A 24700-nucleotide genomic window follows, 5' to 3' on the forward strand; every position below is an offset into this window, starting at 1 on the left:
CAATCACAGAGCCGTGTCGAAAAACATGTGCAACCTCGCAGCGGCAGCTTCCGCGGACAGAAATCCACTATTATTTGCCCAACCCGGTCTCGCGTCTCGACTCGGAGCGCGGCAGGAAAAGCGATTGAGCTGCCGCGGCAACATGCAGCCATAACAAACCTCGACCTATTTATTTTACCATATCACCATAGTCCATCGGCACAGGTCTGCCGGGAGACACAAGACAGACTAACCCACACCACCCATCCAACCCCGTTGAATCCACCTCTCTTGGAAGCAGCTGCAGCTGGCCTCACGTTAACGACGACCTGGCGAAACTGCGTCTCGTGCTGTAACACGTCCAACCCGGTAGGTGCAGGCAGATACCTGGCCCCAGCTGCCCACCCCGACCCAAGCTTGCTGTTATGGACAAGCCAGAAATAACCGTTGCCAGCAGGACTGTTTGTTGTCATCACCTGCCCACACTCGACCGACCGACCTACTGCTCCCGCGCCCTTTCCTTTCCATCGTTGATCGATGCTGATTATCGAAGACGACCTCACCTCTAGAAAGCGGTCTTGGCACTCGACTCGACTCTCGGGGCCGTACCAGCTTCTGCGCCCTAACGTCGTCGTCATGAAGTTTGCCGAGCAGCTGCGCGCCAGCATCCTCCCGGACTACCAATGGTACTACATCGACTACCCAGGCCTCAAGGCCGAGCTGAAGCAGCCCACGGGGCCCTTCCGCTCCCGCCCCGATGACGCGACCGAGGGCGCCGGCGGCCGCGAATGGTCCGAGGAGGACGAGGGCCGCTTCGTCCGCCTGCTCGAGGCCGAGCTCGACAAGGTGCACACCAAGCAGCAGGTCAAGGCCATCGAGATCTCGAGACGCATCGCCGTCAGTGAGAAGGAGGTCAATGATCTGGTCAACCGTCAGAATGAACGCGGCACCGGCCCCGGGCCGTCGGCTGAGGAGTTTGAGCTGCTCGAGGCGGATCTGAGCGATATAATTGCCGATGTGCACGACCTCGCCAAGTTCGTCCAGGTCAACTATACTGGGTTCTATAAGATTATCAAGAAGCACGACAAGACGACCAACTGGCACCTCAAGCCCGTCTTCGACAGCCGCCTCAAGGCCAAGCCCTTCTACAAGGAGAACTACGACGCCCAGGTGGTCAAGCTCTCCAAGCTCTACGACCTCACTCGCACTCGCGGTAACCCCGTCAAGGGCGACAGCGCCGCAGGCGGGAGCCAGGCCAACTTTGTGCGCCAGACGACAAAGTACTGGGTCCACCCGGACAACGTGACGGAGCTCAAGCTCATCATCCTCAAGCACCTGCCCGTCCTCGTCTTCAACGCGAGCAAGGAGTTCGAGGTGGAGGATTCGGCCATCACGTCCATCTACTACGACAACCCGGACAAGTGGGATCTGTATGAGGGCCGTCTCAAGAAGACGGAGGGCGCCGAGGCGATCCGGCTGCGGTGGTACGGTGGCATGCAGAACGAGACGATTTTCGTCGAGCGCAAGACGCACCGCGAGGACTGGACGGGCGAGAAGTCGGTCAAGGCGCGCTTCTCCATTAAAGAGAAGAACGTGAACGCGTACATGAAGGGAGAGCTCCTGCCGACGGCCATCTTTGAGAAGGCGAGACGCGAGGGCAAAAAGTCGCTCAAGGCCATCGCCGAGGACGAGAGGCTGGCGGCCGAGGTCCAGTACTCGGTGTTGAAGAAGGGCTACAAGCCCGTCTGCCGCTCCTTTTACAACCGAACGGCCTTCCAGCTGCCGGCCGACGCGCGCGTGCGCATATCTCTGGACACGGAGCTGTGCATGGTGCGCGAGGACAACCTGGACGGAAAGCAGCGCACCGGCGACAACTGGCGCCGCACCGACATTGGCATCGACTACCCCTTCTCGCAGCTGCCGCCCAAGGACATTGAGCGGTTCCCCTACGCCGTCCTCGAGGTCAAGCTGCAGACGCAGATGGGCCAGGAGCCGCCCGAGTGGGTCCGCCAGCTGATCTCGAGCCACCTGGTCGAGTCGGTGCCCAAGTTCTCCAAGTTCATCCACGGCACCGCCTGCCTATTCCCCAGCCGCATCAACCTCCTCCCCTTCTGGCTGCCCCAGATGGACGTGGACATCAGGAAGCCGCGCACGCACAACTTTGGCATCAGGAGGCCCGGGCCCCAGTCCATCGGGACGGGCACGTCGGAGGACGAGGAGGACGACCTGGACTCGGACGAGGAAGAGGAGGCTGAGAATGGCGGCGCCGCCCGTGCCAAGGGGTCCGGCAACCAGAACGGCGAGTCCTCGACCCAGGCTGCGGCCAACGGTCGCCGGGCTGGCCTCGATGCCGAGGATCAGACAACGGAGCAGCCTGAGGTGGATGAGGACTACCCTGTGTACGACTCGGATCTCGAGGACGACGACACGAGGCTGGACGAGGCCCGGCGCGTCGGCGGCTGGGACTATTACTCCACCCTTCTCTCCGTCTACGGTGCGGCAGCCGGGCGGGGGGCGCTGACGGTGCTGAAGTACGTGGTGCCGCGGCCGCGGGGAACGCAGGTCCCGCGGAGCGAAAGGAACCAGATGCTGTTTGGGAGTGGGGAGACGCACATGAAGCGGTTCAAGGCACCCAAGGGCAAGAAGATCCACGTGCCGGTCCGCGTGGAGCCCAAGGTGTTTTTTGCCGCCGAGCGTACCTTTTTAGGATGGGTAAGTGAGAGATCATGTCTCGTCCTATGTCTAGAAGCAAGCTAACCGAGCCTTTGATGCAAACAACAGCTCGAGTACTCGATTTACGTTGGTACTATTGCTACGACGCTGCTCAACTTCGGCGACAAGCCGAACGGGGCGGCGTTCGTGGCGGCGGGTGCATTCACGCTGCTGGCGGTCCTGTGTCTGCTCTACTCGGTGGTCATATACCTCCACCGCAGCCGGGCAATCCGGACGCGCAGGGCGTCAGCCAAGTACTACGACAAGTGGGGGCCGTCGGCACTCTGCATCTCGCTATTTGTGGCTGTGGTTCTCAACCTTGGTTTTGAGGGACGGCAGAGGAAGTATTGGTAGTAGAGAGAGTAGCGTGAAGAAAAGGGGGCAGCGTGATGTGTACGACAAGATTGGGACGGTGTTGGATAGTGTTGGTGCAGGCGCGCCTTTGTTCGCTGCGGCATGTGCATTGCTTTTTTTTTTTTTTGGATATGGCTAGCCCAAAACAAGCTTTCTTTTGTTTGTCCATGGCGCATATTGCTTTGACAGTTGCCTGCTGTTTTCATGCGGCTGGAATCTAACAGATGCGAGTCTTCGGCTAGAGGCTAGACACTTGCAACCGAAGGCGCCATCCTCGGGCTGGCGTTGGGGCCTGCCTATTGGTGGCGACGCTGCGTAGCGTTGGGTGCTGACTGACACCAAACCCCCACTTCACCACACCTCGTCCAAGAGAGAGGTCGTCCAAGAGAGAGGCCTTTGGCAGGCGAGTAACCCCCAGGCTATAAAATCTTGGCCAGCCGTCAACCCGACCTCCTTTGTTGGCAGGTACTTCGCTCTTTGGTCCCTAGACGGACCAGTTCCGTATTCTGTAGCAGAGCGGAAAACAAAAGGGACAATGCCGGCCAGGATCAACAAGACCGAGTACGGGCACTCGTGCCCGCCCGAGGGCCCTCACACGGTCACCATTCACGCCAAGGGCTGGGACTCGGCCATGGGCATCCGCGACGGCGACCCGGCCGTGTTCTCCCGCTTGGTGTCCATGTACCCTCGCTTCGCCCCCTGGGGTTTGTGCCGCCAGGTGAGTCGGAATCGTCCGCGCCATCATATTAGATTCCCCTTGTGATCCCTTTCCTCGCTGTAGTTTCCAAGGTTATGTATGCCTCTAATCAAATCAAAATAGCTCACGGCCGCAATCTCGAAAAAACTCGGCCTGAGCGAGACGCAGACATGCATCGCCCTGACGGCCGCCGACGCCCTCGAGCTGGCCCGCGCCTTCGCCTGCTCGCCGCTGCGGCTCGAGCACCAGGTCAAGGACCCGGCGGACCTGTCGCTCCGCACCGTCGATATCGGCCCCGATGGTGGCGACAGGATCCGCCTGCGCGTCGTCGTCGGCCCCGCCGCGGCCGCAAAGGCCCTGGGCGTCGCCTGGCAGACGGGCGGGCTCGGCGTGTCGAGCCGCCTGGCAGAGGCGCTGCTGCCGCACGTTGAGACGTCGCTGGTCGAGGTCGACGGCGACGCCGCCGCCGCGCCCGGGTCTTGGTCGGGGCTGCGCGAGGATGGCGCGCACGCGGCGCTGCGCGGACGCATAGCGGAGCTGCTGCGACGGGCGCCACTGGAGCCGGCCAGGGCAGAGACGGTGGTGCCCGAGGACGTGTTCCTGTACCCGACGGGCATGGCGGCCATCTACCGGTGCCACCAGGCGCTGGCGCGGCACCGGCCGGGGAGGGTGCTGGTGCTGGGGTCCGTGTTCAAGAACACGTGGCATCTGTTCGACGAGTCGGCCGCCGGTATGAAGCACTTTGGCCACTGCCACGACGGGCCCGGCCTGCTGGCGGACCTGGAGGCGTGGCTGGCAGCCGAGGCGGCCGAGGGGCGAGGGGTCAGCTACTGCTTCCTCGAGTTCCCGTCCAACCCCATCCTCGTCTCGGCCGACCTGGTGAAGCTGCGGGCGCTGGCGGACAGATACGGCTTCCCACTCGTGGTGGACGACACGGTGGGGTCGTTTGCAAACATCGATATGCTGCCCGTGGCCGACGTGGTCATGAGCTCGCTCACAAAGTCCTTCAGCGGCTACGCCGACGTCATGGGCGGCTCCATCGTGCTGAACAAGTCGATACCGGCTCACTATGCGGACATCTCGCGCGTGTTTGCGGACCAGTTCGTCAACGAGCTGTTCGCCGCCGACGCCGCGCAGCTCGTGGCCAACAGCGCAGACTACCTGGCGCGCACCGCGGTCCTGAACCGCAACGCCGCCGCCCTGGCCGCCCTTTTCGACGGCCGGCGGAAGAAGCAGCAGCAGCAGCAGGAGGGCATCGGTGGCGGCAGCAGCAGCAGCAACGTCGTAATCACGGGCGTCAACTACCCGCCCTACACGAGCACGGCGGCCAGCTACGCCGCGGCCATGCGGCCCGACACGCCCGAGTTCAGGGCCGGGCACGGGTGCCTGCTGAGCGTGGACTTCGAAACGGTCGGCATGGCGACCGCCTTTTACGACTCGCTCGAGTACTTCCACGGCCCGCACCTGGGCGCCCACCGCACGCTGGCCATACCCTTTGCGGCGCTGGCGTTTGGCAAGAAGGGCCAGGTCGAGACGGCAGAGTACCACAACGCGTACGGCAACCGCGCCGCCCAGGTGCGCATCAGCGCCGGGCTCGAAGACGAGGACGAGGTTGTCGGCATGGCCGAGGAGGCGCTGGCCAGGGCCGAGGAGATGCTGGGTAGGGAGTCCGAGGAGCTGTCGAACTAGGGTTGCTTGTCTTGAGGCCAGGGGTTTTCTTCGTACCTAGGAGATAGATACCTTGAGAGGTAGTCTACTTCCCAGACAGGGAAATCAGTGGCAGCACCTGTACTCTTACTCACAACATATAATACAGTGTTCAAACAAGGGATATGCTATCTCGCTATTTCATTCATACAGGCTGTTGTCAAAGCCCAACACTGCATTGCTCAAACAGCAAGCCAGATTCGCCTTTAATATATTAAAGAAACAAAGGGCACTGTGGTCTCGATATCATCATTTTAGTCCCCCGAAGGAGCATATGAAGCCTATATTCATATCCTTCCCACTCTATCCTCCATTAAATCGTCCTGCAATCACTCACAGCATCGCAAAACCCAATCTTAACTTGCGGGGGTAGCGGCGAACCCAAGCACACCATCATCACCCGACAAGCCCACCATGTGCCTCTTCGAACACTACATCTACAAGTGCGCCGGCGACCAGTGCCATAACGAGGACTGCTACAAGCCGCTATGCGACAAGACACACTGTTACGAACAGACTACGACTAAAGACGACGGCATGTACACCCCATGCTTTTTGAGGAGCAGTGTTTGGATTAGATCGAAATGCGACCCACCCAAGGAGAGATGTTCTACACCAAAAGGGTGGGCTACTGCAACGGCTGCAAGACGAGGCTCGGGATCTCTTAGGACGAAAGGTAGGTGGGTAGGTATGGGCATCCGGACGCGGTGCGGTACCGGTCCTGGGACCTATCAGACTGCGTTGAATTATATCCGTTCTTATAATACCAAAAGTTGACGAAGCGCCGAGCTTTCGTCATACACATGTTGCATGCGAAGGCTGAATGAAGTGAGCGCATTAAAGTCGATATCCATCACCATTTTCATGGTTTCAAAACCGGCCCAGTACAAGGGGGCATGGCTACATCGATTCCTTCTCGACAATGAGCTTATAAGATGGTAGGGGGTTGAGGTCATCAACACAAGGCTCAAGCAACACCCAACAGACAAGAAGCACGAGGGGACAGTGCAAACGAGACGGACGATGGAATAGCAAGAGTGAGGTGGGGGCGTTCAGGTATCTAGGCTAATTAAACTATCTACTAGAGTGCAACACAAACACATAAGTCAAGTCGTTCGTATAAAACAAGACGGTAAGGCAGAAAGACAAAAAGAACAAAATCAAGCCGTCTTTGTTTAACTCCGTTTTTTCCGTGATGCAATCCATATCGAGGTATTTCATCTCTTCATCATGTACATGTCCACACACCTTCTCCCATGACGAACCAGAGATGCTCTCACCTCCCCAAGGTCAGGACAAGAAGATATTACCCAGGCAAGAAAAGATAGAGAAGGGGGAAAAAAGACATTGAGATGGCAAGGCCGTCCGACCACTCATATGAAAGAGAAACGGCAAAAACAAAAACAGGATATCCCAGGCCCAAAGAAGATGCAGATCAAATCCAAACAAGCCTCCCACACGCACGCATGGCAAAACCAACCTTGGCTGCCTGTGAAGAACACTTCCCACACCCGTGACCACCCCGTCTCGTAACAGAAGGTCGAATGCAGTCGACGAGGGGAGCCAAAGGACCCGCGGAGGGCCCCGGCGGGCTGGGTGTAGGTGGGGGGTTTGCGAACGCTCTCAAGGCAGGACTGGACCGGTCTCGTCGCGGGAAACCAGCTCCCTGCCCATGAGCGCCCGTCTGCGTCCATACCTGGCCTGCGTATGTTTGCCCGGTGCTTAGACTCAATACCCCCTCCCACCACGTGCCTGCAACGGCCCCCTTTGTTCCTCACTCGCCTTGGGTGGCTGGAGGTAAACAAAAAAGAAATGCAGTTGCTCGTGCATGTCATCTCATTTCGTTGACGTCTTCTCTTTCCACACGCTGGCTTCCACCAAAAACATAAAGGGAGCCATCCCTCTTTCGCCGGCACACCAAAGGAGCGCGCCGTCATCATCCTGCCAGCTGGCTGAGGACGCGTATGCTGAGGATCATGACCAGCAAGCCGATGGTGACGACGATTAGCAGCGTGAAGCTGAACCAGCCCATTACCATGGCGCTGGTCCCGACGCCGCTCAGAACGCTGCCGTTTGCAAAGTCTTGTGCTATGACGCTCGCCGCCACCGAGGCCGTGTGCTGCCAGAGGACGCTGACCAGGACAAAGATGCTAGCGATGAAGATGATGGCCAGTGCCACCTGGCTGACAGGCCTCGAGGGGAAGGGCTTGACCTCGCGCTCCGATCCCTCGCTGTCCGTGTCCTCATGCCAGCCGGGGAAGGTGGCCAGGAGGAGCAGGCAGATGAAGGCGAAGATGATGGCGATGATGCTGCAGGAGGAATGTCTGTTAGCGGCATGTGACAGGACGGACAAATGTCTACCAATCAAACTCACATCAGGTAGGGAAAGACAATCATGTCCTTGAACTGCGCGGCCAGCCAGATCAGGTTGAGGGGGTCCTGGTCGACGGCGATCTGGTCGGCCAGCGAGGTGGCATTGTTGGAGCAGAGCCAGGAGCCGCCATCGGCGTTGACGCAGATACCAAAGTAGCCGACACGAGCCTGCAGACGGGCGTTACCGGCGATTCCTGCGATGGCCTGGTTGAAGTTGTAGTTGACCTGCGCCGTGTCCGGGACGGCTGTGTATTTCTGGTAGTAGAGCGAGAGCAGGAAGATGTCGGGTATCAATGGTGACGATGACGAGCAGCCGGCCAGCAGTAATGATAGTAGGATGATGGCGACTCCGATCAGGATCATGAGCACGTGGTGGTAGCCCAGGAATGGTACAAACTCTGTCGGGAATGCGACAGCGGTTAGTCGAACGATCCCTCACCGCCTCCAGCGGAGGGACTATGGAAAATAGGGGGGATTTCTACTCACGCCACCACCCGACTGCGAACTTCTCCGCCATCTTGTCCGAATCTGTGTCTCGCCGCGCCGCTACTTCAGGGGTGTTGGTTTAACAGTGACCCTGCTGAGCCCAGGACCGTCCTCCCTGAGCGAAGCGACGGGTTGGGGAGGGCGGCGGGGGAGAGCACTGGGGCTCAAGAATGCCAGTCACGGCCGGCTTGTAGCGAGAAACAAGACGGACTCGGGGATGCAGGCTCCTTGTTCCCGCTCGGGCTGATTGAGAGAAAGGTGTCCTGGAGCCTTTCTGCTTTCTGTCGGGGGCCCAGCTGTGTCTCGGTGGAGAATATGCGCGCAGAATTCCGGTCCCTGCGAAAGGAGCGGTGACGGTGACGGCGCAGGCGCAAGCCCCAAAACCCCCAGGCCCTGGAATGTCGCTTGGTTCCGGCCCCTGCGACGACGACAACGACTACCACGACAGCGACTCGTATGCGGATGAGGAGGAGGAGGAGAAGCCTCTTGTCTCGGTATGGGCCTATGTCTTGGTGTCTCTCTGTCGAGCGAAGGTGTGTGTTTCGGTCGGGAGCTAAGGAAAAAAAGGTCCGGTCGCTAGTTGGGCAACGAACCTAGAGGCGAGGAGGAATGTTCGCAGAGAGCGTCAGATCCCCAAAAGGCTAATCAAAACTCAGGCTGCTGAATGGGGAGCTCGTGAGACCTCGACTGGGCGGGGAATAAGGGGGAGGAGGGTAGAGAGAGTGTGTGTGCGAGTGTTGCTTGCTTGGGAGACTTGCAAACTTTACAAAATCGTTGTTCCCTTGTTGCAGAAATCCGCGAAACCGCCAAACACTTTTCTGCAAAGTTTGAGTTTTGGGGCGTGGCTGGTAAGAGCGAGCGAGCGAACGAGACGGCTTGGTGGGAGGGTAGGTGATGTGGTTGCCCGCCTTCCCATTTTCTCCAAAGCTGGCGACCTTGTAAGCCGCCCTGCCCAAAGTAAATAACCAGGGGGCTGGGTTGTCCGGGCAATTGGCCACCACCTGCTCCGCTGGCAACTCTGCCCTGTCGCGAGGGGGGGGGGTCTTAATTGACCGGCCCATTGGGAGAAAAGCTGGAACCTCAGCTGGCAGCCCCACCTCTGCGGGACGCGGGATTGGCGTGCAGCGCCCTTTCTTCCTTTTTGTTTTGGGGTAAGCTCAATCAGGAAGCTGGACGCCTAGCCAAAAATACACATACAAAGAAACAAAAAAAAAAGCCGTCGCCTCGGCAGCCAAAGCCTCAACAACCAAGCGCCCTTCAGCCAATGACGTAAACGCACCTCGAGGCACCCGCGACAGGCCTTGACGAACCGAACGGCACCTGCACCCAGCATGACGTTTCACCCACCGACCCCCTCCGCCCCCGTGTATCCAACAATCGGCCATCGTTCTGACACGATGCATCTCGTCGTCTTCTCTCCCCCCGCCCGATGGGTGGTTTGTCCGAGTCCAGGCTACCGTCGCCTAACTCCGGTCTCGACTCCTACAGCCCAGCCCATCAGCGTTGTGGACCAGCACTCGCGCCAAGCACCGTGTTATTAGACGCGCGGTCCTGATCGAGCCCTTCGGCGCAAGCGAGGCGGGCCCCGTGTTTCCCTCTCCCAGAGATGAGTAGTCAGTAGAACAATGAACCGCTTCGGCCGTCTCTGTTTCCTCTGTTCGTTTCGTTTTCTCCCACCCCGTCCTTGTCATGCTCGGTCTGTAGCGGTCGGCGAACCGCTATCGCTATGTAGGCATTCCCTGCAAGCAACAGACCCAGGCAAACCCATACGTTCCCGCTCTGTCGTCAGTCTGCAGTCATGACTGGCACGTCCGTCCGTCCATCCGTCCGTTCCCCCCCTAAACATCACCTACATATTGAAGCGACCCGCCCCCAGCACGTGGCGGCCGCAACCTTGTGTTCACCTACATGTAAGCTGGCCTGCCCAGCAGCACGCGCCCGACTTCTTGACCGTAAGGTTCCTGTGCGCGCCCGCTCACGTGCCCGCTCTCCAAAAAAAGGTGTCGACGTTGGAGCTTGCTTTACGTGGCGCGAGTTCCCGTACCGCCCGCCCAGGTGAATTGTGGAAGCAAAAGGTTCAACTTCTTTCCGGTTCGCTTTGGGAAACCACATGGTACTTATATATACATTTTTGGTCGTGTTATTGGCGCCTGGAGAACACGCGCAACCCACTTTGGATGTAGGGCAATTCTGATAAAGAAGGGAGACTTATTCCAAGTCCCGCCGTCTTGATCTCGAGACAAATAAAAGTTCGCCCAACCTGCCTTATCTTCGAGCTCGGCAAACCGCATAAACTGTACAATGAACAGTGATAAGTAAGCCCGATGTCAAGGGCAGGGAACCGTGCTGTAGCCCATGCTGAAGGAAAGACTAGACTCTATACCGCCCGCCTATATGCCCTTCTCTATCCACTTGAGCAACGAGGGTAAAAAAGAGCCCCGCATTAGCTTGCTCCCAGGAAGCTTACCCCATCTCCATTACTGACGTCCCTTGCCCCACGCGCCCCGGCCAGCATGGACACCAGAGGAGCCCCTGGGACATTGGGGACGTACGTAAACGCCAACATGCTCCTCCTCGTGGCCCAGGCTGGACGACACGAAGCACATGAAGACCAGGCTGATGATATGATAAAATACACGGGAGTAAAGGTTTCGCACAGCAAAGTCATGGAAACTAGAGATATTACATGCCCTCGTACTCCCCTCCGAGGTCGTCTTCGTCAAGGTCGCCCTCCTGGATCTCCTTGGCCATCTCCCGCTCCCGCTCGCGAGCTTCCTGTGCATTCTTGAGCTCAAGGCGGTGCTGATTCATGGGGAAGCGCATTGCCTGTCGCAATATTCGAGGTCAGTTGGTGTTCTGGTCATATAGGAACGGGTGTCAGTCCAAAGCAACGCGAGTAGCATACCTTTACGCTCTCATCATGGAGTGCCAGGCAGGCCCGGATACGGTCGTGGAATGCCTCGCCGGGCTCCCGCGTGGCGTAAACATCACCAATCTCCTTGCTCCTCATGAAGCCGCGCTCGCGGTCCAGCGTGGCCTCAATCACGCCGTCCCTGATTGCCTTGGCGACAATGTACTCGGCCGACTCCTCGCTACCAAGATGGAGCCGGATGCAAATGTCGCGAAGCGAGATGCGGCTGTACGACAGCGACATCATGCGGATACCCGTCCGGATGACATTCTGCCGCAGCCGGAGGATCAACGTGTATGTGCAGTCCTTGCGGAACACGTCGGCGTTGTCCGCAATCAGCGTTTCGAAGTCCTCGAGGTTGCCCACCCGAACTGCCTGAACGAGCAAAAAGTACGGGTGCAGCGCCTGCTCCAGAGTTGGCTGCCGGAACGTGGCACGGTCCGGAATGTCGCCCATGAGCAGCTCAACTACCAGGAGCAGCTTGGTGGCCGTCTGCGAGAAGCCAACGGCGCAGTGGGAGCTCGGAGCCTTGCGTGTCGCCGCCGTCAGGTGCTCGTGCGCCTCCGTGTACCGCAGCTGAATGGCTCGGATGCGCCCCAGGTAGTAAAGATAACGGGCGACCTGGTTGTTGGCGGCATTCTCGGGGAACTGTGTGTGCGACACCAAGAGGTCGGCTTGGGAGATGTGCGACGTCAGTAGGTAGTTTCGGAGCAGGAGCACGATGACAGAAGCCTGTGTGTCGATATCCTTGCGCAGAACCGCAGTCCGGAGAGCAGCGAGCAGGGTGGGGCGGATAGAGACGATGGGCGACTGCGGCGAGGGGGGGAGTGGTGCGAGGCGCTCAAAGAAGAGCGAGTAGTAAAAGTAGACCTTGGCGGACAGCGAGTCGAGGGTGCGGCGGTTGAGCGAGTGGATGCGGTCGCACAGGTATTGCGAGAACTCGGCTCCGCGCTGAACCTGCTTCGAGTCGTAGAGGAAGACCTGGATCAGGATGCCAATGAAGATGTCGATCTCCGGGATGATCTCCTTGGCCTCCTTCTTGGACGTGTTGCTCTTAGCCTGGCCCCGGGGCTCACCATCGATCTCCATCTCGGACCCCGGTTGGCGCCTGAGCTGCAGACCCTCCTTCCCGATGCTCAGCAGGAGCTGCTTGGCAGCATTGCCCGAAACGACCGTGGCCGGGAAGGTCTCGACAATGGCTTGGGCGATGATGTCGGAGGTCAGGCGCTTGCGGAGGGAAGAGATGGAGCGCAGGGCGCGCAGGGAGAAGCGGGCATCGAAATGGGCAACGGCCTTTTCAAGCAGCGCGAAGTTGCTCTTGATATCTGCACCCTTCGTCGTCAGCATCGTGCGAGCAATGATAATGGCAGCTATGGTAGTGAAGAGGATAGCGCGCGTGGCACGATTGCTTACCTGCGACGGGATCAGACTTGACATCACCGTTATCATCATCCTTGGCCGAGTCGTCCATATCAACGTCCTCGTCGGCGTTGCCGGACGGGGAGGTCTTGGACTTGGATGGCGGGACAACAACGGTCATCTCTTCGTCGCCCTCCTTGAGCTTCTTGCCTTTCGTCTTTCGTGATGACTCGTCCTTCATATCGACATCTTGGTTCTTGCGGCTCTCGCTCTCGACGGGCTCCTTCCCGTTGGGGGTTTTGCCAGGCATGGCTTTGTGTGCGAGTACTGGCGTGGGTTTCTGAAACAGTCAAGGAATCTGACCGGGGGGTAGGAAAGGGCGCTGGGGAGTGGCGCTGGGTGCGTGGCCGGCGTTGCTGCGGCGCGGGGAAAGGGCCGTCGGTCGGAGGGCGAGCGAGGTTGTGGGTTTTGCAGGCGCCCAAACTCTCTTGCGGAAGCGCGCGCTCGTGATTATGGCAGGGGAACGGGAACTCGTGGCCACCCAACGCAAAAGTCAGGAAAAACTAGGTTCCGGGGTTTCAGCAAACGGGGTTGGACGATGCTGGCGCCGCCTGCTCGATGCGGTCGGGCTCTGGGAAAGCAACGCCGACGGTCCGGCGGTGGGCTTGATGGCGTTGAGGGCTGCGGGCGTGTCCGCGGGATGGGCTGCTTTGTCGTCGTTGGGCTTTCGTTCTCACAAAGATTGCCAGACGCACCCGGCTTTTGGGAGATTGAGCGGCGGCGATTGCTTTTGGGCGTGGGCCAGCTGGGCCAGTGAGCTCTCGGGCTGTGGGGACGCTTGAGGTAGCTGTGTACCCGGGATAGAGTGAGCAACACACCGCAGCTGGCAGTACCAGGTACATTGAATCTGCCGACAGCTGCTTGGCGGACCCACAGCACGCACAACTGCGTGACGTTGTTGATGCTGCCTGGCGGGCTGGCTGATGGAATGGACGCTGGTGGATTCTGATAGTTGAAGCCCAGGCAGACCCCAAGTGCGGCGGCTCAACAGCAGCCGTCGTGCCGCCTTCACACCACAAATACGAACCCCTGTCACGGCAATTCTCATTGCATCCCACGAAAATATGAACAAATAAAATAGAAAAAGAAAAGGCAAAAAAGCTCACGCTGCCGTCGTGAAACAGCATCGTTACGAAAACCCAGCAACTTGCGGTTTTTGCTAGCTCTAAAATCGCCGTCACTGGACGGATTCGAATCAGCGAGCTTGGGGTTTCCTGGCCCTCACCCGTGGAAGACGGTTGTGACTTCTTTTCGCCACGGTTTTCACCCGTTCGACCACCCGGTTTGCTGCTGTGAGCTGTTGGAAGCAAGACTGCTATTCGGGCATATAGGACGACGCAGTGGGCGGGCAGCAGATGATTGTTCGGGTTTAATACTGGCGACGCGGTATCTGATGCCTGGTACCCATGCACACAAAACAGAGTGCAGCCTTGTACCGTCTATCCAATGGGACATATCTGAGCCATTTAGCGCGCGCTACCGATGTCGCGCTCCGCATAGAAACATGGAGATGGGGATGTTGTCACCAAGGTCAATTCATGCGAGGCCCTGTGTGAATTGCAAGAGCAGGTTTCTCTACCACATGATTGCAATAAAAACGATATACGGCGAAGATGAAGGCGATAAGAAATACAAAGTACCGACAGGACTGGCTGGGCAATGGAAGCTCTAAGTTCTGCCGCCGTGGAGGGGTGACGTTGCCTAATGAGGAACTGCCATTTGGAGCCGCATCCAATAGCAACCACCTCGGGACTTAGGCTGGCGAACTGCTCCTCCCGGCATCACAAGGGGACAAGGAGCTCAAGACACAACCCCACCAATGCATGCAGCCGCTTTGAGAACGCCCTCACTAACTAGGTACTTTGGTACGTATGAATTACACGTCGAACCCCAGTTCTTCAGCTGCTGGGAAGGTTCACATATGAAGCGAACAAGCCGAGGATGAGTAGTAATCAAGACCACCACCATTCATTAACCATTTTCCCCGAACGTACGGAGAAGGGAGCACCAAATAATAAATAATAAACAGAGAAGAGCGGAAGGACTGCCCCGATTGTGATCCCTCACGCTTTCCATAACCACCCGTAGCCCAAACGCCGGTTCGCCTCCTCGGTATCATGCGTAGAAGGGTTTTGAAATCTTGACGGCAAAAAAAAAAAAAAAGGGAAAAGAGAAGAAAGGAGGAAAAAGTGTAAGTGGCTGTCTAACTAGGCGGGATGCAGTTTAGGAAATCAAATCGGATGACAAGGTTTCCACCCGAGTCGGTCCCTCTCACATGCCATCCTTACCGGGCATCACCTTTGCGGCCTGCACGGCGCTCATCTTGGAGATCCACGCGGCCGACGGCTGGACCTTGCGCACCGTGCGCAGCTCGTCGGCCGAGTAGCCGGGGATGCGGATGTTGTAGGTGCGCTCCAACACGAGCTGGATGTCGCGGATCTCGAGCACCTTGGACCCGCGCTCCTTGGCGTTGCGGCAGGCCGTGTGTAGCACGTGGTCGACGAACGAGTCGGCCAGGTTGAGGACGGACTGAGCCGCAGCGGGCATATGTTAGTCAGACGTCTGCAGGTCTAACTCAAAATCGAGCAGGCAATCAACCGTGTAAAACTCACCTCCTCGACCTCGGGAGTCAGGATATTGCCGTCCAGGCTCTCGGCCGTGCCTCCACAGACCTGCCTCACGAGCTCGTCGAGCTTCTTCTTGCTCAACACCCGGTCTCCGTCCGCCTCGGACACTATAGTTCCGGGCTGATGCTTGGTCAGGACCGGCTGATTAAGTACACCACCGGGGATTGCACCTCCGCCTGTCATAGTCGGGCGGCCAGGTCCCAATCCGCCCGTCATGGCGACTGCCTGCGGCGTCTGCTGGAGCTTTTCGGGAAGCTGCTTGGCGATCGGGTGTCGGTGCGGCGGCGGCCCTTGTTGGTGGCTCGGATGCGCGTGCGGATGACCTGCGCCGTTCTGCTGTTGCTGTTGGTGCGGCGCGGGCTGCTGCTGCGGAGGCACAGTGCCAATGACGCCGCCGGCGCTAGTCGCAGTTGGCGTTCCGATACCGTTGGCGCCGAGGGCTGCCTGTTGCTGCATCTGCTGTTGTTGTTGTTGATGCTGTTGTTGTGCTTGTTGCTGCTGTGCTTGTTGCTGAGCCTGCTGTTGTTGGGCTTGCTGCTGAGCCTGCTGCTGCTGTTGTTGGGCTTGCTGCTGCTGTTGCGGCGTCAAGGTCGGGACCGAGGTCGAAGAGCTGTGGCGGCTGGCAAGGTTGACGGCAGCTGCATGGGTAAGTGGCCGTGGCTGGGTCGTGGTAGGAGTCGCGGACTGGGGCGTGTGGAGCCCGCGGGCCTGGTTTTGCGTGGGCGCGCCAGCCGATGACGGGATGCCCTGCGCCGCCGCGGCAGCCGTGAGGGCCGTGTTGACGGGTGGGGGGTGGGGCGGTGGGTGCTGTTGCTGGGTCCCGGGCTCCAGCTTGATATGCTGCTGACCAGGCAGTGGCGGTGGCGCCTGGGCCATCGGGGATCCAGCAGGCGCGCCCGGGTTGAGCGGCGGGTGAGCCTGGGGCTGCTGCGGTTGCTGCTGCTGCTGCTGTTGCTGCTGCTGGGGCAAAGGCGGTTGAGGGCCCTGGGCGCCGACGCCTCCGGGCAGACCACCCCGTCCCATGCCTGTCATCTGCTGGTTCTTGGCGGCCTCAAAGGCGCCATTGATGTTTGCCTGGACGTTCTGCATCGTCACGGCTTGCCCCGGCTGCTGCCCTGCGGCCGGCTGCCCCTGCGGCATCCGGGCCGGAGTTCCCGCAGCACCAGGATTCGCCCCCGCGCCGGCAGCAGTCTGCTGGCCGGCCGCTGCCCGCTGCTGTTGCTCGAACATCTCCTGCTGTCTCCTAAAGCTTGTCACGTAGCGACTTGCTTCTTGGTAAGAGGCTTCGCACTTTGTCCTGCGTTCCGTGAAGATCTTCGTCTCGTCAGCGGACAGCGGGTTGTTCTTCTCTTTGCGGTCCTTGATGGTCTGGTCGATCTTCTTGAGCGTCAAGTTTGCTTGCTCCATCTGCCATAGCGCGTTTGCGTACTTCTTCTTCATGTCTTGTCGCCACTTGTTCACAAATTCGGGCCCCTTCTCCAAGATGCTGGAATGACAATGGAACGACATCTTGCTGACGTGCGCGATGATGCTATCGGGGATGCGCATTGCGCCGTTGGCCGCCTGCGCCGGCGCTCCCTGCTGTGCAGGGGCAGCCACTCCAGGACCGGCACCGGGAACCGCCTGCGTAGCTCCGACGCGCTGCTGGTTCGGAGACATCTGTTGCTGCTGTAACTGCGGTTGCTGCCCCTGCATGTTCTGTCGGTTCTGCATCTGTTGTTGCTGTTGGGCATGTTGTTGGGCCTGCTGCTGTGCCTGCTGCTGTGCCTGCTGCTGTGCCTGGAGTTGGGCCTGCTGCTGCAGCTGGGCTTGCTGTTGAGCTTGCCCTGGATTCTGCCCCTGACCTTGAGCTTGGGCCTGAGCCTGGGCTTGGGCTTGCTGTTGTTGCTGCCGAATGTTGCGCAGCTTCGTGTGCAGCATCAGGCCGAAATCCTGGATCTTCTTCTTGGCCTGCAGCTTGCTGGGAGACCCCTCGGGCTCCGACTCGAACAGGTTCCACAGCTGGCGCAGTCCCTTCTCGTACTTCTCCTTATCCTCCTGCCTAAGGACGGTCAGGCCGAGCATCTGCTCGGGCCGGTACATGGGGGGGTTCTGCGGCGGGCCGGGCGCCGGCTGGCCCTGCTGGGCGCCATGTTGGTTCATTCTTGCGAGCGGTGGCCGCGTTTTCCCCGTCGTCTTTCCGTCCCTTTCCTTCTTTCAAGAACTTGGGTGGCGTAGGGGTCGCAGGAAGGATGTCGGCGCGGGCTTGGACGAGTATGGATTTCCGTTTCGTCGCGCTCGGGCGGCCTGGGGGGCTGGGAGTAGTAAAGGCGAGCCGGGCAGGTGTCTGCGGGCAGGTGTCGGCGGGCAGATGGGTATCTCGGTTAAAGGGGCGTTGGCCGTGGCGAATGCAATGAAAGCAATAGTACTTTAGGCAATGTTATACAAGCGACGAGGAGCCCAGCACACACGTCAGCGGATGGCCCTGAGGCTCTGGTGTGCGCTCTAGGTCCGGGGAGGGGGGTGCGTGTCGCGGTCGCGGGGATGAGGTTGGAAACGCGCGTGTCGCCGAGTTGGTGGTGCGATCCGGCACCTGCAATCTGCCCCTGACGGTTCAATCGGTGCCGCGGCGGTCGAGATGGCGGCGTGGCTGGTGGTTGACGGTCTGGAAAGGCAGGCTGCTTGGACCGAGCGCTGAGTGCTGTGTGACGGGCGGTTGGATTTTCGACCAACCGAAATGATTATGTAAGTCAGCCTTGGCGGCGGCTTGGGCGTGTCTAGGTTGTTGTATGAGTTGGCAGGAAAAGGAAAGTCGGGAGAGACCCCAAGGAAAAAAAGAAGGGGGAAAGAGTGTTTGAGATTTTGCAGCCTTTTCCCGGTGAGTTTACTTTTATTTACAGTCTGCTGTAGCTCGTTACACGCCACGGCTGACGCATCTGATGAACTCTGCATCAACCGACAGAAGGACCCTCTTTGTCCATGTTTTTGCATGGCGCGCTATCACATCTCATGTGTTGTTGAAACGATCAAATCGTCGGTAGCCCGGCAATGACAGTGAAAAAATTGAAAATTGACAAGGACACATTGTGCACAATATGTAAATACTTCAGCAAATCGCTATAGATATTACAACGACGCAAAACGACATGCTTGCGGCAACAAGTCCCTGAAGCTATGCTATCAAAGTAGGGCATGCTAACTGGCGGCTCAATGCAATCCGCAGAGCAATGCACATTTTGTCTATCTCCCCTTTCACAATGCCCATTGACTGATCCGATACTCGCCAATGGGTAGAAAGGCAACGAATGGCCGTTTAGTTTTCCCCGCCCCTGAATCGATAAGCAACGAGTAGATCACAGTAAGGTTGTAAAAACATGCTCAGGAAAAAAAAATCATACAAAGCCAACACGGGAACGCGAACATGCAAGGTGAAACCGAGAGCAAGAACGATACAAGTAGCCACGCTTGAGAAGCCTCTATGCCTTTGCGTCCGTCTTGGGCAGTCTTATTTTTCAACTAAGGTGTCATATGTTCTGTCGTAAAGTCGTAAATCATGCCGGGTCCATGGGTTTTTTTTGGCCAAGATGGGAGCAGTGGAAAAGAAGGCAGATATAGAACAGGCAGGAAACCCTTCTCCCGTGGCGGACAGGGTAGAGGTGGGCAGGCGGTGCACGAAAACCATTTGGAGCGCTCCTCTTGGATCTAGACTGCAAACGCCGTGCATAACGTATTTGATGTGGTAAACCCCATCGCCCATTGATTCTGGGCACGAGGTGCGCGTGGTCGACATTTGCGTCCCATGTCATCATCGCGAGGTCCTCCATTAAAAGTGAAGGGCCACGAAAAAAAGGTTGGAGATCTGTGTTTCCGTGTCTCTGGAGGACACAGATCAAGATGAGTCGATCTCCATGCTAACGTAGTCGTAAAAGGGCAGCTCTCGCGCAAGGAGCTCGCTGTCGTCGAGGTCCAGGATCTCCTCGCCCGAGTCCGGCTCTTCCAGCTCGTCGATTCTGGGCGGCGGCGGATCCTGAAAATGCAGGCTGTGACGGTTGCCCAGCCTCCTGCGCATGCGGCGCATCTCGCCCGACTCTTGGTGGCCGGCGGCGTTGATGTAGCCCTGGAACAGGAGGTCCTCGCGGTCGCTATCGCTGCCGCGCTCGCTGATGGTGCGCTTGCCGATACTGCCGGAGCTCATGCGCTTGCGCCGCTTCTCCTCGCGCATCCTCTGGACGTGTTTCATATACTCGTCCTCGTCCTCGTCCTCGGACGACGACGAAAACACGAGGGCGCGGAAGTCGGATGCGATCTTGCGATCAACATGGTCTTGCCTTGGCCGAGAGCGTGATCGGCTGCGCTCGGACTCGGCGTACTCTATCACGTCGGGTCGGATGATGGCGTACTGCCCATCGTCGCTGCCGTCGAGCTCGTACACCTCGAAGGTCGCCTCGACTATGATGCGCGTGGCAACGAAGGGAGCCTTGGCGGCGGTCGGTGGCGGGCGCGGCGGGCGTACAGGCTGGGCTCGGCGACGGGCATCGTCTTGGACGGGGGTCTTGCGCCGGGGCGACCGAACGCTGGGCTTGATTGACTCGGTGGAGCTGTGGGAGCGAGGGGGGCTGTCGCTGCTCGACGACTCGTCGTCGGAATCATCATAGGAGGACGGGGCGGAGGAGCGGGGCGACAGCTGCTCGCGCCGGAACGAGTCGGGATGATAGTCGCTGAAGGAAAAGCCATTCCCTGCAGCGGGGTGGGTGCCGAAGCGCTGCCGAGAGGGCAGCCGTCCCCGCTTTTCCTGGTGCTTCTGGGCGACGGGCGAGCCTCCCTTGGCCCGGCCGCCGTTCTCCTTGGACGGTGGAGAGGAAGACCTTGGGGTCTGGGGCGGTGAGGTCGGGCCAGCTGGGCCGTGGCCTTCGGAGGCGACCTTCTTCTTCATCTTGCTCGGCGCCGACTTGCGCGGCATATTTGCGGCAAAGTCTTGGATGCCGAGACGGAGGGTGGTGTGGCGTGGTGGTAGGAAGGGCCAACCTGCCCGTAGTTGTTGCCGAAATCAATCGGCGAGGATGGATTCGGGAGCCGGTGAGGGATTCCCCAGGATCTCAGCTGATCGATCTGGGCAACCGGGGATTGGGGCGGTTATGTGGGGGTAGAGTTTATAATTTTTTTTTCCCCCAAGGTGTGACAACGGCGGCGGGATCACGACAGTGGCGAGGGTGATATCAAGGCGAGAGCAACCCGAGTATGAACCTCCAACGAGGAGAGTGCAATGAGCTTCGATAAGTGGTCATGATAATGCTGTAAGGTGATGGAGGTGCAGGATTTCGTGCACAGAGCAGTCCCCTCCGATCTCCAGGGCACCCCAGTCAGGAGAAGAATGCGCCAGCCAGGGAGAGAGGCGGTCGGCGTTGGCCCAGGCGAGGCCGGTGAGCCAGGGGTGAGGGAATAAAGACCCGGTGCCGATTGGAATTATTGGAGCAGCGCGGGCAGAGAAATAGAAGGCGGGTGGGTGCGGTATGTATGACAGCGGCGGTCAGGGTGCCGTGGCAGGGGTGGTCCTGGTCCCTGGGCGGGCAGACACGAGAATGGGGAGCACCGCGTGGGCAGCGGAAACCAAACATGCAAAGAAAACGGGCGGTGGACGGGACGGCCAGAGGACCTCAGCAAGCTCAGAAGCGTGCAAGGTAGTCGGTCTGTTGAGCAAATGATGTGCGCCGCTCGCCGCTGTGTCGACGGATGGTTGGTCAGGATTTCCCGCTCTTTTGGAACCACGGCGTGCGCGAAGCTGACGGACGAACTAAGAGGGGGTCGACCGACAGGCGAGCCCACGAATAAACGGGTCTCGTGGGTGGGATTTTGGGGAGACGGAGTGCAAGACTGAAGACTAGGTGCACTCGCTTAGGCTGCGGTGGTGACGCACGGAGCAAACCACAACTTTGGGGGTTGCAGACACAGCCTAGAGACGGCGGGAGGGATGCTGTGTACCGGTAGGTAGGACCAGTCTGGAGAGAAGGGCGGGCAGAGCATTTATGAATGCACCTTGAAAGGTGGACAGAGAGGCAGACGGATAGGTGTAGAGAATATCCTTGCCGGATTCCGGGATGGAGGCTGGCAATCAGGTTGTCAATAGAGAGTGGCCTAGAAATTTTTGAAAATAATAACCGGCGGAACTGGTTCCTGGGAGAGAGCTGCTTGCCCCGGCGATCCTTGTTGAGCAAACCCCTTTGACAAGCAGGAATGCGGTCGGGAGAAAGACTGGGAGCGGGCAAGGGATGGGAAAGCGGAGCGCAAAAAGGTCTTATACCTTGGGTCCAAGTCAGGTACATGCGACCTCGAAGCATTTCACCCAGGCGTGCTAAAGCGAGTGGGCGGGTCGCCGGGAAGGGACAGCATGGCGCCAGGAAACCCGTGGCAGCGCGCCGTCTGCTGTTGTGCGGAGCCGGCCTGGAGGGGACAGCGGGCTACAGTAGCCTATCGAAGCCGGGACTCGGAGGCAGAGGAAAGGACCGGAACGGCAGCTTGGGCAGCAATGCTGCTGGCGTCGCGACTCGAGCCCCCCGCGTCGTTGCACCCTGGAGGAAATACAGCGAACACGGCGAACACAGCGAACACAGCGACGGTCAGGCTCGCGCACGGGGAGCACGCCAATGGCTCGTCGCCGAGCCGTGGTGGTGAAGGGGGACGACGGGACGCTCTGTGCAACGGCGAGCGTGTGGCAGGCAAGAGACGGGCTCCGGGCGCCGAGGAAGGACTGGGCTGGAGTGGTCCTTCGGCTCAGCTAGATTGGAAATTGGAACGGCAACACGGACACGCAGGGTGCATGGCGCGTGCCGCTGTGGTGTCGTGGTGGCAGCCAACAGGACGGGAGCACCACTGGGTACCACTCCGGCTGCAGCAGTCAGGCGTATCAGCGGCCACGACGCGGCGGCATCGAGCAAGAAAACTCGGACCGGCATGACGAGGTAGCAACGCGCACGCAGCGTCGTGCCCAATGAGACCTTTAAACCGCGCAAACCACAGGGTGGCGAGGAAAAAAAATAGACTGAGGTGGGTGAAGAATGCGCCTCAGGTTGTGTGCGTGGAAATTTGTGGGGATCTAGCAGACTGCCGAATCGAAACAGGCTTCTGGAATGCGGTGGAAGGCGATTTTTGCAAAGTGAGACATGCATTTTTCTATTTACAGCATCTTTTATTCAGCCAAGGATGGTAGATACCGGTTCGGCAAGTTGCTGAGACTGGAGGTATCAAATACCAATCTCCAAGGTATCTAGAACAGGGGCTTCTTCCATTGGAGCTGAACGGGCTAGCTGAGACCCCCACCAGAACAAGGCCCCGCATCCCACCTCTGCTCGCACGGTCTGCTCGTATGGTGGATGGGGCCGGTGAAGCCAGCGGGCGAATTGATGGACCCCTCACCCATCAAATCACCTTTGGGCAGTGACGGACCGCGACGCGTCTCGAGGATCAAGTCACTCGGCCCCGCCAGAAACACCACTACTGTTGTCGACAAAGGCTACCTAGACATTTATCTGATAGCGGTCTGATACCACCTCGCTGAGGCCCGCGACAAATTTCCGCAGCAGCCCGGACACGTCAATTAACAGCCACGGCGGGCGGACGGCGCGGCCTGCCGGGCACAATGTCGGCATCACTGCTTGCTGCCCACCTCGAGCAAATCGCCATCTCGTGCCAGGGCATCGATAGTCTGCCGTAAGCAGCACCACTGGACAGACCACTGGACATGAGTGCCCAATCATATGCTGAGACTAACAGCTGTCTTGCAGCTTCCCTCCACCACGCATCTTCACCAACGCCCTCCTGTCGACCCACGACATCACCTCCCTGATCCGCGACACCGAAGCCCACGAGCGCGCCCTCTTCTCCGTTCCTCCGCCCCCGCCCCAGCCACAGCAGCCGCAGAAACCGGCCAACCCCGAACCCGCAGATGCGGACGACTTGGCAGGCAACACGGGCAAGAAGCGCCGCCAGACCGTCTTCAACGTCGCCGCAGGCGAGGTGACCACCGGCCCTCCCCCCGGGACCGGCGGTCGTTCGGCCGGGGGCTCCCGGCGTAACACCGCCGTGGCCGCCGTGCTCGGCGGGGACCTGCACAGCCAGATAACCCGGGCCGGCCGCGGCGGCCCCCGCGGCGCTGACGGCGAGGTCGACATCGAGGTGCTCTTGCGCGGCGCCGAGAAGCTGTGTCAAGTCTACCCGCTGCCGGGGGCGCTGGACCGCATCCCCGAGCTGCGGCGGAGGCACGCCCACCAGAACAACACGCTCGCGTACTACGAGGCCCGCGTCGCCGAGCAGGCCGAGCGTCTGGCCCGCATGAATAGGGATCATTATGCCGACGACTACGACGACGACAAGGCGGGCGAGGAGGAGGAGAAGGAGGAGGATGGTGCGGCCGCTGGGGGAGACGACGGCATGACCGAAGACGACCTCAGGCGGGAGGAAGAAGGGGTCCGGGAGCTGGACAGGAAGAAGAGGGAACTCCAGGCGAGGCTACGCACCATGGACAAGGACCTCGGTGGGCTGCTCCACATGTGACTGCGGCGACGACGACGGCGCTTTGCTTCCGAGCACACAACCACGAAATCTTACGATGAAATCTTGGGATGAAATGAGAAGAGCTCACATGATACCCCTGGACCGACAAATCGCTCGGGAGAGGAGGTGAAAAAAAGGTGACGGAAAGCGACATATCGCACAGATTCTACTTTAGCAGGTCATGGACGGGTCCGCCGACGCCGCCGACGCCCCCTTTGCCCCCTTGCCCTCGGCCGCCTTCTTGGCGCGCACCAGCTCGGCCAGGAAGGTGCCGGCCTCCTGGGCGCCGCTGACCTCGACGTCGTCGTTGATGATGAAGTGCGGCACCCCGTGCACGCCCCGCTGGTAGGCCCTCTCGACCTCCTCGTCCACCTCGGCGCCGCCTTTGCCCTGCTCCAGCCACGCGCGCGCCTCGGCCGCGTCCAGCCCGCCGCGCTCGGCCGCCGCCACCAGCGCGTCGGCGCTCGTGATGTCGGCGCCCTCCTCGAAGTAGGCGCGGAACAGCGAGCCGATGAGCCGGTCCTGCGCCCGCGCCACCCCCTCCTCGGACGGCCCGCCCTTGGCCCGCGCCAGCTGCACCAGCCGGTGCGAGTCGCGCGTGTTGCCGACCCGCCCCTGCCACGTGAAGTCGATGCCCTCTTGCCGGCCCGTGGCCGTCATGCGCTCGTGGATGGCGCGCACCCGCTCGACGGACCCGAACTTGCGCGCCATGACCTCCTCGAGCGGCCGCGACGTGGGCGGCAGCGTCGGGTCCAGGTAGAAGGGGTGCCACGTCACGGTGAACTTGTCGTCGGCGCCTCCTGGGGTTGTCTTTTTGTAGAGCTCGATGGCCTTTTCGAGCCGCTTCTTGCCTATGTAGCACTGAAGTGGGGGGGGGTGGGGTGGGGTGGGTGTGTGTGTGTGTGTGTG

General features: G+C 59.6%; 9 protein-coding genes across 9 annotated transcripts; 5 read left to right on the forward strand and 4 right to left on the reverse strand.

The window, feature by feature from the left end:
• The first annotated feature begins 17 nt into the window (after positions 1 to 17).
• Positions 18 to 3259, forward strand: GGTG_05345 (vacuolar transporter chaperone 4). The gene is made up of 3 exons (XM_009223146.1): positions 18 to 348; positions 437 to 2691; positions 2761 to 3259. The coding sequence occupies exons 2-3, from the start codon at positions 517 to 519 to the stop codon at positions 3043 to 3045; spliced, it is 2460 nt and encodes an 819-aa protein (XP_009221410.1). The 5' UTR covers positions 18 to 348; positions 437 to 516; the 3' UTR covers positions 3046 to 3259.
• A 113-nt stretch (positions 3260 to 3372) lies between these two features.
• Positions 3373 to 5717, forward strand: GGTG_05346 (hypothetical protein). Its single transcript, XM_009223147.1, has 2 exons — positions 3373 to 3763; positions 3866 to 5717. Exons 1-2 carry the CDS (start codon positions 3581 to 3583, stop codon positions 5429 to 5431), a joined length of 1749 nt encoding a protein of 582 aa, XP_009221411.1. The 5' UTR covers positions 3373 to 3580; the 3' UTR covers positions 5432 to 5717.
• A 146-nt stretch (positions 5718 to 5863) lies between these two features.
• GGTG_05347 (hypothetical protein) lies at positions 5864 to 6276 on the forward strand (the record flags this gene model as incomplete). The annotated part of the gene is made up of 2 exons (XM_009223148.1): positions 5864 to 6133; positions 6223 to 6276. 2 exons carry the CDS (start codon positions 5864 to 5866, stop codon positions 6274 to 6276), a joined length of 324 nt encoding a protein of 107 aa, XP_009221412.1.
• A 182-nt stretch (positions 6277 to 6458) lies between these two features.
• Positions 6459 to 9237, reverse strand: GGTG_05348 (hypothetical protein). Its single transcript, XM_009223149.1, has 3 exons — positions 8309 to 9237; positions 7824 to 8220; positions 6459 to 7758 (listed from the first exon to the last, which is right to left on the reverse strand). Exons 1-3 carry the CDS (start codon positions 8337 to 8339, stop codon positions 7386 to 7388), a joined length of 801 nt encoding a protein of 266 aa, XP_009221413.1. The 5' UTR covers positions 8340 to 9237; the 3' UTR covers positions 6459 to 7385.
• A 1149-nt stretch (positions 9238 to 10386) lies between these two features.
• Positions 10387 to 13362, reverse strand: GGTG_05349 (26S proteasome non-ATPase regulatory subunit 3). The gene is made up of 3 exons (XM_009223150.1): positions 12633 to 13362; positions 11214 to 12544; positions 10387 to 11134 (listed from the first exon to the last, which is right to left on the reverse strand). The coding sequence occupies exons 1-3, from the start codon at positions 12886 to 12888 to the stop codon at positions 10991 to 10993; spliced, it is 1731 nt and encodes a 576-aa protein (XP_009221414.1). The 5' UTR covers positions 12889 to 13362; the 3' UTR covers positions 10387 to 10990.
• Positions 13363 to 14288: 926 nt separating this feature from the next.
• GGTG_05350 (hypothetical protein) lies at positions 14289 to 18382 on the reverse strand. Its single transcript, XM_009223151.1, has 2 exons — positions 15251 to 18382; positions 14289 to 15167 (listed from the first exon to the last, which is right to left on the reverse strand). Exons 1-2 carry the CDS (start codon positions 17405 to 17407, stop codon positions 14910 to 14912), a joined length of 2415 nt encoding a protein of 804 aa, XP_009221415.1. The 5' UTR covers positions 17408 to 18382; the 3' UTR covers positions 14289 to 14909.
• GGTG_05351 (hypothetical protein) lies at positions 18331 to 21696 on the reverse strand. Its single transcript, XM_009223152.1, has one exon. It carries the CDS (start codon positions 20202 to 20204, stop codon positions 19134 to 19136), a length of 1071 nt encoding a protein of 356 aa, XP_009221416.1. The 5' UTR covers positions 20205 to 21696; the 3' UTR covers positions 18331 to 19133.
• On the forward strand, positions 21630 to 22368 carry GGTG_05352 (hypothetical protein; the record flags this gene model as incomplete). The annotated part of the gene is made up of 1 exon (XM_009223153.1): positions 21630 to 22368. The coding sequence occupies one exon, from the start codon at positions 21630 to 21632 to the stop codon at positions 22194 to 22196; it is 567 nt and encodes a 188-aa protein (XP_009221417.1). The 3' UTR covers positions 22197 to 22368.
• Positions 22369 to 22380: 12 nt separating this feature from the next.
• Positions 22381 to 24700, forward strand: GGTG_05353 (hypothetical protein). The gene is made up of 2 exons (XM_009223154.1): positions 22381 to 22948; positions 23023 to 24700. Exons 1-2 carry the CDS (start codon positions 22878 to 22880, stop codon positions 23789 to 23791), a joined length of 840 nt encoding a protein of 279 aa, XP_009221418.1. The 5' UTR covers positions 22381 to 22877; the 3' UTR covers positions 23792 to 24700.

The sequence above is a fragment of the Gaeumannomyces tritici genome (assembly GCF_000145635.1).
Source record: "Gaeumannomyces tritici R3-111a-1 unplaced genomic scaffold supercont2.3, whole genome shotgun sequence".
Taxonomy (NCBI): domain Eukaryota; kingdom Fungi; phylum Ascomycota; class Sordariomycetes; order Magnaporthales; family Magnaporthaceae; genus Gaeumannomyces; species Gaeumannomyces tritici.

Excerpts from the sequence above, each read along its gene's own strand:
- GGTG_05349 (XM_009223150.1), bottom strand. The coding sequence starts at position 12,888 with ATGCCTGGCAAAACCCCCAACGGGAAGGAGCCCGTCGAGAGCGAGAGC. Across the intron at positions 12,545-12,632 it reads CAAGTCTGATCCCGTCGCAG|ATATCAAGAGCAACTTCGCG; the intron begins GTAAGCAATCGT and ends CGAAGGGTGCAG. Across the intron at positions 11,135-11,213 it reads TCCATGATGAGAGCGTAAAG|GCAATGCGCTTCCCCATGAA; the intron begins GTATGCTACTCG and ends ATATTGCGACAG.
- GGTG_05353 (XM_009223154.1), top strand. The coding sequence starts at position 22,878 with ATGTCGGCATCACTGCTTGCTGCCCACCTCGAGCAAATCGCCATCTCG. Across the intron at positions 22,949-23,022 it reads CAGGGCATCGATAGTCTGCC|CTTCCCTCCACCACGCATCT; the intron begins GTAAGCAGCACC and ends GCTGTCTTGCAG.
- GGTG_05345 (XM_009223146.1), top strand. The coding sequence starts at position 517 with ATGCTGATTATCGAAGACGACCTCACCTCTAGAAAGCGGTCTTGGCAC. Across the intron at positions 2,692-2,760 it reads AGCGTACCTTTTTAGGATGG|CTCGAGTACTCGATTTACGT; the intron begins GTAAGTGAGAGA and ends TGCAAACAACAG.
- GGTG_05346 (XM_009223147.1), top strand. The coding sequence starts at position 3,581 with ATGCCGGCCAGGATCAACAAGACCGAGTACGGGCACTCGTGCCCGCCC. Across the intron at positions 3,764-3,865 it reads CCTGGGGTTTGTGCCGCCAG|CTCACGGCCGCAATCTCGAA; the intron begins GTGAGTCGGAAT and ends AAATCAAAATAG.
- GGTG_05351 (XM_009223152.1), bottom strand. The coding sequence starts at position 20,204 with ATGCCGCGCAAGTCGGCGCCGAGCAAGATGAAGAAGAAGGTCGCCTCC.
- GGTG_05348 (XM_009223149.1), bottom strand. The coding sequence starts at position 8,339 with ATGGCGGAGAAGTTCGCAGTCGGGTGGTGGC. Across the intron at positions 8,221-8,308 it reads GTTCGCAGTCGGGTGGTGGC|AGTTTGTACCATTCCTGGGC; the intron begins GTGAGTAGAAAT and ends CATTCCCGACAG. Across the intron at positions 7,759-7,823 it reads ATTGTCTTTCCCTACCTGAT|CATCATCGCCATCATCTTCG; the intron begins GTGAGTTTGATT and ends TTCCTCCTGCAG.
- GGTG_05350 (XM_009223151.1), bottom strand. The coding sequence starts at position 17,407 with ATGAACCAACATGGCGCCCAGCAGGGCCAGCCGGCGCCCGGCCCGCCG. Across the intron at positions 15,168-15,250 it reads TGACTCCCGAGGTCGAGGAG|TCCGTCCTCAACCTGGCCGA; the intron begins GTGAGTTTTACA and ends GCTGCGGCTCAG.